Source organism: Notolabrus celidotus, chromosome 8 (assembly GCF_009762535.1).
Source record: "Notolabrus celidotus isolate fNotCel1 chromosome 8, fNotCel1.pri, whole genome shotgun sequence".
Taxonomy (NCBI): domain Eukaryota; kingdom Metazoa; phylum Chordata; class Actinopteri; order Labriformes; family Labridae; genus Notolabrus; species Notolabrus celidotus.
In genome coordinates this window covers 23,909,369-23,919,336 of record NC_048279.1, presented here as the reverse complement: position 1 = coordinate 23,919,336, position 9,968 = coordinate 23,909,369, and the positions used below count along the sequence as shown (strand labels likewise).

Here is a 9,968-nt window from a genome sequence, read left to right as displayed (position 1 = left end):
CCAGAGTGCAGCTCTACCTCTCACTGTGTTTTCTTGTCTGACATCTTCGGCAGTGACAGCTCAGTGATAGAAACACTTTCTGATAAAACCAGTGTGTTGTTTTTTTGTCCAGAGAGATCTGAAGGACAAGTTAAGACGAAGATGTTGAGGCGAAGGCCTTCCAATGCCTCGGAGAAGGAGCAGACACAGAAGAAGAAGGTAAGCTGAGTTCTTGAGTTCATTTTAAAACCAAAGAAATTGTCGTCAGGCATCTTTAACTAAACTTTTATAAACGTAAATATTAAGAGCTGATTTCAAGTAAGTTTTTAACCCAAGTTTGAGAGAGTTAGTGTTTTCATTGGCACATCACACTCAGCTGTCTTTGTGTGCACATTTAAGCAACACAGGATGTCTGCTCAAGTTGGTGCAAACTTTGCGGTGAGGCCAAAAGAAACCACAGACACAAACACACAAAACCTAGGGCTTGGTGCAATTTTTGTTTCAAACTTTTTAACTATACTGTGGCTTCAACATATTCGTCTTGTTCTTTTGGAAAGGTAGAGTTTCTCTTGTTCTGCCGAGGTGAATCATTGTTGTAATGATGTACTTTGAGTCACAGCAGACTTTGTGGCTGCGGGTCCTCTCGTCTCCAGCTGCCACCATGAGAGCAGGACACCTACGCTTGACACCAGTGCCCTCATTTTCCAACCACATCTCCCCTTGTGTGGTCTAATTCTCATCTCATCATTACATATCTCTGTTTTCCCAGCAGTTATCTCCTAGTGTATTATTGTCACTGCTATAATTAAAGCTGCAAACCATAGTAATTCAAGGACTCGGGTCACAGCTCTGGGGTCATCAGTTCTAATAGGAGATTGATTCTCTCCGAAACTTTGTGACTTTTTTTTAAGGGAAACTGTGGCAGAGAAAACTGACATTTACAAGGGAAGCTCATAATAACAAAGGTCATTTGTTCCCTTCACTGCGCTGGTGGTTTATTTCTTCAGAGGCAGAGACCGTCAGCAGCTCTCTCTGACTGCATGTGTGCAATGATTGGCTCCTGGCAGTTGCTCAAGCTTTGCCTGTTTCCTGTGGTTTCAAACAAGACTAAAGACGAAGTTATAAGATAATGCACAGTGACATGTGGTTACACAGAAAACAAGTCTCAGAATTTCCACTCGAGATAAGAGAGAATTTGATGAGGCAGGATTATGTAAAAGAGGGGAAAAATTGCTTCTTTGAGTAAACTGAAGTTTTAGTTTTAATCATATGCAGATGATATTTTGCTCTATGTATCTGATTTCTGTTTTATTTTTATAATTGATTACACATGTTCATTATCAAGAGAAACGCTAAAGTTAAAGAGTTTCATCTACTAAATGTTGAGGTTTTGTAAACTGTCCGCAGTTCGAAATGATTTTCAGAATTTACCAGCCAAACAGCCTTTTTTTATTCACAGCCAAAGATTTGTTGTTATGAACCCTTGAAGTCCCATAAAGTTTTGATTTTGTGCGCAGAAGTTTTTTTTATCACAGATAACCTGTTCCAGCTGTAGTAATGCCATCTATTGCCAACATTTGTCCTGAAGTGCCATTAATGACCAGTGATTATTGTGTTGTTACTGGTTTTTAATGTATTGTATGTGTAATATAAATCAAATCAAATCAAATCAGCACACAAACAGAGGAAGAGAGAGGGAAAGAAGAGTGGTGAGAGAGCAATATAATTTAAAATGAAATGAACAGTAATAATAACAACCGTAGTGATAAGAAATACAATTAACAGTGAGTATCTGAGCCAGTGTGGTCAGGGGCAGCTAATGAATAAAAGTGCATTTTGAGACGACTTTTAAAAGTCTCAACAGAGGGGGAGAATCAGATGGTGGGGAGAAGAGAATTCCACAGTTTTGGGGCACAGATGGAGAAGGCCCCAAAACACCTTCTACTGGGCAGAGTTGGACGTATGCTCCATGTTGTCCTGATATGTTACAAAATCCTCTAAAATGTATAAATTAAGTCAGTATTTCGTGTTGAAAGTGCTGTTTGTGTTTGTGGTATGTTTCATTTTAATAGCACACATTTTTATGATGATATGTATTTGCTACAGAGTAACTCTAGATCACCAGATTATGCTTTATTAGCCAGGTCATAGCTCAGCATTAATCATGGTTAATGATGCAGCAATGCTGTAGATGGTGCAGAAACACTATCCCACAGTTAGCTCAATTATTGCTTGCAGTGTTCAAGCTATTTCTTTAGCTTATTACTACAACTAAGGTGGCTGTGAGAGATCTAATATGCTTCTGTTGTTATCAGGATATAAAAGCGTGCTGGAGCCTAAAGTTAAATGTGTATGCCTGGTTCGTCAGACATGACAAAACACAGCATACACATTCTCAAATGGCTTATTAACTTGTGTGTATGAGGTAAAAATGATTGTCAGACTCTGGAGCTCCATACAATGTGGATTACATGTCACACATTCAAAAAGGTTTAAAACAAAAGAAGATGAGAATTTTTGTCACATGTACAGGACATTATCAGCAAAGAGATACAATGCTCTACTTTGTCCACAGGGGGTGCCAAAACCAAAACCACCAAAAAGTTACCCACAGGAGCTTTACATTTCTTCATGTCTTGTTGAATAATTACAAAAGGAATCAGGAGATTAAGTGAAAAGGGAAAAAAGTCATTAATTAGAGCCCCACAGCAGAATCTGAATTAAGAAGAGCATTAATCAGTACTCTTTGAAACCGGCCTCTTTATTCTGGTTCTGCTTAATTAATGAAATCAAGTTTTACAAAGTTAACTTCTACATATTCCTGTTGCTCTTTGTATTTGCTAAGTTTAAAAGTCAGTCCTGTAAGTTAAAACTGTTCATTACAGTTTTTCATTAATAACCACTTCCTTCGTGTTTCCTGCTAAACTTCTATGCTAAATCCGTCAATCTATTTTTCAGAGGCAGCAATAACCATCTGCAACATGCAAATATTTAATGACCCAGTTTCATGGCTGTATTTTTCATGGCATAGTGAGAAGAGACTGAGAAGTCTCCCTGTGGATTTGTACTGTTCACACATTTTAAGAAATAAGAAGTGGGATGAGTGTTTTCAGTGTTACATTTAAAGCCACCAAACAGCAGACTGACATATTTCCATTGTTTTCTCTGTGCTTTAAGTCTTATGACTGTGCCTTTTTGGCTGTTAGTCATAGCTTGTCTGCTGATTGTAAGGTATTTTAAATTAATTCAACTATATGTTTCCAGCTCACTCTGCAGAGATCCAGCAGCTTCAAGGATTTTATGAAGCACAAACCCACGTCTCCTGTTGCTTCAGATAAGGAGTTACATTTTGAGGAGAATGTAAGTTACACTCTACTCAAAAACACACAAACACACCAACATCCCTGTTTTCAGAAATAGAAGTAGCTAGTTTTTGAGCTCTCTTTATTTAAACTTCCTCCAGCAGATGCCAAAGTGCTAATCTGCTATGACTATCAGTCACGGCTGTTACAGAAGTTTGCAGTTTGTACTTCTTGATTTAACAAACTGCTGGCACGTGTGGGTGGATGTTTTAACACACTGGAAAATGAATTCAGAGAACTTTAAACCCTTTCCAGTAAGTTAACTGAGAATGGAAGTGGAAGTTGGAGGATAGATTAGAGTAGAAGTGCAGAAGAGCAGAGGAAGTAAGAAGGAGAAGCGTTGCACAGAGCTCAGATGACAGCAGCGTGCAGACAGGATGTCCTTTGCAGGGTGAGCCAGTCAGGCAGAGCGACTCAGCGTCAGGCAGGCATTTAGAGAAGCAGTGAGCATCTAACCAAGAGTCTGACGATCATACCCCAGAGAATTTAGACACTTTCCATGTAGTCTCTGCATTTGTATTTCCATATGCAGCTGTTACATTTGTCAGTGCTGTTGTTTACTGCGCGTATCACTTTGCAGCTTTAAAATAATCTCTCTTAGATGTAGTGTTAAATTTAACACCGTTTAGTCAGTGAACGACAGATTACAGCTGACAGAGAATACAAAACTTTGAAGAAGTTGGTGTCATATGACAATTTAAGAGTCAAGCACTGTGTAAAAATAACAGAAAACAGCTGCTCCAGCTCTGTGCAGTGTATCGTGATGCACATTCATTGTCATTAAACAATCACACATCTATCACCTCACAAATTATCCCTCTGAATTAATGCACTGTTGTCTCTGTATGTCACAGTGTTTCTGCTTCATTTTCCTTTACAAATCACCAAGGACTTGACCTCTGTGTCCTCACACTGAACATTTGTTGTAATGAATTGTCTCATAAAACACTGAAACATCATTAGCTTTCATTACAGGGCCCACAGTCTAACAGTGTCGTGCTGCAGAGGGAGTTATGTTTGTCAGTGCTGCTGAAAAAAAAATGTTTTCAGGCTCTCGACCGCAATAAAGCATAGGTGCATGTTTCAATTTGTGTGTTTGTGTCTGTGTGTGTGACTTTGTGGGTGTAAGCACTATGTGTGTGATCCAAACCCCAACAGCACAGAGTGTGTGGGTTTTGTGAACAACCCTTGGTGTTGAGATCAAACAGTGGCAAAGTTTTAGTTTTTTTTTTTAACTAAGATTTTACAAAATTAAGTTAATGTGAGTTTGTATCACCTGTAATTTAATCTCCTCACATCTGTTGAGAGTTTGTTAAAACAACATGTGGTTTATTTTACTCCAGTCTCAGGTCACAGAGGGAGTGAATGCAGAAGAAAACATGAAAGGTGGCATCAAACTGGGCAAGAAGTGGCGCAACGTCATCTCACGTACGATGACCCGCAAAACATCCAAGATGGTGCAGAAAGCTCTGGCTGAAGAAGGGGTAAATCCTGTCAACTGAGACACTGACATAAACATGAATTACATATGAAGAACACATTGTTGAACAGTAATGATTAATAGTAAAATATTATATATCTAAAGGGTAATTGAACTATAAAGCTTCAAACAAAAACAGAGCAGAATTTCTTGACACAGAGCTGAGGTTGTTGTTTTTACAAAAAAGATTTAAATGTCTCCATCTAGAGGACGAATGTTCACACTGCATATCTGTACATTTATTTAAATAAAGGCAGTATGTTACTGTTTTAAAAACAATACTATAAGTAATGATATACATTTGAATTTGTTTTTTTTTTCTTATTTCTGATAGCTGTAGTTAGTTATTATTCTTTGGATATTATAACACAACATATGATGAGAATATGACACGTTGGTAAAGATATTACTAACTTACAGTTTTAGTTCAGACTGGATTCATCATGACCAACCTGCTGCAGTAACTTGTCACTTAAAAAACAGCTGTAAAATGTAGTTAATCCTTAATTTTTTTAAGAGTGATTAAGATTTGAATATTATTATTATTATTGTTATTAATTTCCATTATTGTTATTATTATTATTATTATTATTATATTATTATTATTATCATTATTATTATTATTGTTGTTGTTGTTTTTGTTGTTGTTAATAATAATAATAATAATAATAATTATTATTATTATTATTATTATTATTATTATTATTATTATTATTATTAGAATAATCATAATTATAAATAATTAAAATTATAATTATTGTTATGAGAGAAATTGTCTAAATTCCAAGATCCCAACTTTTTAAATGTACACCTTTTTAGTCTTGTTGTTACGACAGAAAAATAAAAATCTCAGTGTTGGGGATAATGAGAGAAATCACAATTGACTTTGATATATAGTATTGCACTAATACTAAATTGTTAACTTCAGCATTTTCCTTTTATTAACAGTTAAATCATTAAAAAAAACTTCAGATGAATGTAGGCTGCTTATTCACTTCCTTTACCCACTGTGTTTTAAAACCTTTTTAAGTTGTACATTTCAGACCTCTATAACAATGTTATGTTCTTTTAAAAAGTGGTTTCTAAGAAAAGCTTCATCACAACAGTCAACACTATTAACTGAGTGAGCTGAAGGTGAACTGATCTGACCTCTGGCCTGTGTTGTCATCCTCTGTGTCTGCAGGGTGAGAGCAGTGAGGAGCTGTCTCCCATCCCGTCTGATTGTCTTCCAGATCTGAGCACAGGACAGAGGACATCTGTGTGCTCCTCGGAGTCAGAGGAGGTCACGCCAAGCCTCATCAGCCGCCAGATCTCAGGCAGTAAGAGATCATTAGTTTCCAGATAAATCAGAGGGGTTGAAGAGTGAAAGAGCGGGACATGACCCAGAGAAATAATTTTCAAATTGGCCTTTTTAGATTTGGTTTATTAAATATTTCCCAAGGATATTATCACCCCTGATATCCATAAAACAATTAACAACCTTTAAACTAGAGTCATCCTTAACTTAAACCTCCAGAAATTGTTTGGGACTTATCACATTCTAAAAGTAATTCCAAACCCAAACAGATTCAGTGAATGTTTTCTGTTCACCTCCCTGCATCATAAACAGAGGCTGTTAGATGAAGTAGCTGCATACATTATATAAGACTAGTTTGCCAACTGTAAAAGAATAAGTATTCACATTGCGCTCACATCTAACTCAGCAGGCAAGTTACATAAACCCTACTTACACACTTCCAAACTATTTATACAGCCATAAAAAAACGTGTGTTTTTATCTTTAATACTGAGTGCCAAAATACAAGGATGTCCGATTATATCAGGATCCGTTTTGCAATATGCAAGCCAGCTGCTTCTTTTGGCTATTCTGACCTACTTTCTTCTGCTCAGTGGACGATTTGAGTGGGACTGAGATGGTGATATGTGAACCAGAGTATCAAAGTTAAAGACATGTAGTAATAAAAACAAAGTTGTTGTCTCAATAGTATTAATACTGGAAGGAAGGAAAGTGCCTGTTGGAGTGAAGGAGTTCACTTCATGGCTGCAGCTTAATTTCTGTTCACATCCCAAAAGCATTAAGCATCAAAACATAGGGCAGGGTTTTCTGCTAAATAGAGGCAACACAAAGATATAATGGGAGTGGCCCATCCTGTTAAAAATAATGATGTAACATAATCATTTACTTTTTTAACTTATAAAACGATATAAAGACAAGACAGTTCTTTGTTTTGCATACACATCTCCACTACTTGTATCATTTTGACTATCTGTTGTCAGAGAGGACAAACCTATGATGGTTTTATTTGTATAACAACCTCAAAAACAAAGACAAAAACAGGACAACAGAGCAGAATGCTAATATGACCAGACACAGATAAAAGCATCTCAAGTATCACAGGCTCAGTATGAACCTGACTCTGTTTCCTCTCTGTCCTCCTCAGGCAGTGACAGACAGAGCCTGGACAGTGGATACTGTCAGAGGGACAGTATGAGACTGGAGGAGAACTCTTACAACGGTCCTTTCTGTGGCCGCGCTCTAGTCCACACTGACTTCACTCCCAGCCCCTACGACGTGGAGTCGCTCAAACTTCAAGTGAGTCTCATTTGGCCTGTGGTCTCTTTTGCTGTCTCGTCAAGTCGTCCTCCTGGGAGCTTGTTAACTTAGTGAAACAAGTCGAGTTGTTTTTATTATCATTCATGGCTGAGTTTAAAGTGCATGAACCATCACTGGCTGCTTGTAAAGTAACGCAACATCTGTAGCGATTGTGTCACAGCCTTGTTAATTATAGACTTTAACACAAAGAGAACAAGTTTGAGGTTATCGAAGCATTTTGTATTTAGTCATTAAGTTATTCTATTTTTTTGCTTTCTTCCACACAAGTTTTAATCGGTTTAATTACAGACAGATATTTGTCAATCAAGGACTTATCTCTAGAAAGTATCAATAATTGAATTTCTTAGGGACCAAATAGCTGCTGTTTCAATCTATTTTTATTTTCAGCCTTTGGTCGTCATGATGACTAAACATGCATCATCTCTGTTACAGAAAGGAGACATCATCTACATAATTGAGAAACCCCCTGTGGGGACCTGGACGGGCAAGCTCAACACCAAAGTAGGCTCCTTTAAGTTCATCTACGTCAACCTGCTGCCTGAGGAGAGCCCCCCGATCAGGAGGAGGCGCTGCAACAGCAAGACCAACCAAAACAAATCCAGACCCAAAACCCTAGAGGAGGTGCTGGATAGCATCGGCCTCAATGTGAGCTACACACTGCTTCACATGACATGTTGGAATGGTCATATTTGTGGGTATCCATCTAAATGTTTCTGTTGTGTTTCAGGAGCTGAGCTCCCTGCTGTCTATGCACGGTTTCCAGACTCTGGAGGACTTTGGAGGCCTGAAGGAGTCCCACCTCAATGAGCTGAACATCACAGATCCAGAGCAGCGCTCCAAAATTCTGAATGCCTCTGAGCTACTGCGAGACTGTAGGTTAACACACTTAGACACTGTTATAATCTAAAATTGTAATGATGCTGCACACCCTCTCAACAAGAAAAGTACCCCTCTAATCCAGAGACTTACATCAGAGCAAAATGTCCCGGGTAGCTAGTCTCAACGTCACTTTATGCCAGTCAGATGTCAGGTTTAAGCAGTATGGAAAATAGGTCTCTTGATGTTGTCATATTTTTCTGCCTTTGCTGCATAATTTGGAAATATTTTATGGCCCAGTTGCACAGCATCACAATCATAGTTGATTTTTAGGCTTAGTATTTTTGTAAAACTACAACCGAGATCAATATTTGGATCAATAGAAATATAAGTTTTGTAACAGAAATTACCTGAGTCACTATTTGAAAAAACAGTAAGAAAATGAAGTATATCTATTTAGAGTGCATGAAAGCAGACTTTAACCTTTAATTTTTAATAAAAATGTGATTCTCTATGCCCCTTGTAGCTGATGAAGAGTCTGAGCCAGAGGAAGAGGAAAAAAGATCGGTGGAGGACTCTAAAGAGCCGAGGGATTCTGGCTGTTTTGAGAGTTCTGAGAATCTGGAAAGTGGACCAAAGATGGAAGAGGAGCAGACCAACCAGAAGGAGGAGGAATGTGTGCAACAAAACGATGAACAAACAGAACAGCTGAATGAAGTGCAAGAGAAGCTGCAGGAGCTGACAGTGGATGCAAGATAATGAGAAGTGCTCAAAGACTGTGGACTGAGGTTTAAAGCCATTAAGATGTCATTTTTGGATGGTGCACTTGAACAAACAGTGTAATGTTACAAAACTGCAGACCCTTGTTTGCCATGGTAAAAAATATGCTGTCAGGTAGCACGATCTGTCGTCATCAGCTGCAGCGATGATCACGGTTTTAATGTTTTGTACGTTTTTGTTTTGATGACTATCAGTTTGCTTCTTAAAAGGAACTAAAGAAGCATTTAAATGTAGCTTCTTCATCTTTACGACCATGTCTTAAATGTTACTGTTTTCTGAAGTCTTGAACAAATATGAATGTTGCTGTTGATGGATCTTGAACTGAAACTTGTGGTTGGCTTGTACTAGTTTTTTGAGGTACATAACTGTGTTATTATTGTGAGTAATGTAAACAGTGCTGTAAATACAATTTAAATAAAACTTTATTCCGATGTATATAAAACCAATATGGCATTGTAGGTTTTTTTTGTGAAAAATATTTAAGGAAAACTTTAATTTCCTGATTTTTATGAGCCTTGTTGCAAGAGTAAAAAAGGGCCAAGAAGGGACGCTTTTATTGACATTCCATCTGGTGGGATAGCTCTTTCTGCTAGGTAGGAATTATCAACACAACACATATAACTACCTCTTTCATTTAGATTACATACAGCTGGCAAGGTAGGGTAGCACATTCTGCCAGGCAGAGTATATATAGTTCAACCAGTCGGGAAGAAAAAAAAACTACTAAAACTGACTTCTGTCTCAGGAAGTTGATGTAGAAAAGCTAACTCATTTGTTTATGTTGGATATGTCATTTTGTAAGGTAGAACAATCTATTAAAACTGACCATTACCTCTATAGAAATATGTCAAAGAAAGGTAGCTTATTCTGTCAGGAAGAACAACTCTAACTGGTGGCATTCAGTTAGGAAAAAGACTCTATGAAGGGAGTCACAAGAA

General features: G+C 37.6%; 1 protein-coding gene across 1 annotated transcript; it reads left to right on the top strand.

Moving 5' to 3' along the window:
- Positions 1-9,476, top strand: sash3 (SAM and SH3 domain containing 3). The gene is made up of 8 exons (XM_034689198.1): positions 1-198; positions 3,244-3,339; positions 4,685-4,825; positions 6,005-6,140; positions 7,262-7,413; positions 7,867-8,079; positions 8,162-8,306; positions 8,777-9,476. Exons 1-8 carry the CDS (start codon positions 142-144, stop codon positions 9,007-9,009), a joined length of 1,173 nt encoding a protein of 390 aa, XP_034545089.1. The 5' UTR covers positions 1-141; the 3' UTR covers positions 9,010-9,476.
- The last annotated feature ends 492 nt before the right edge of the window (positions 9,477-9,968 follow it).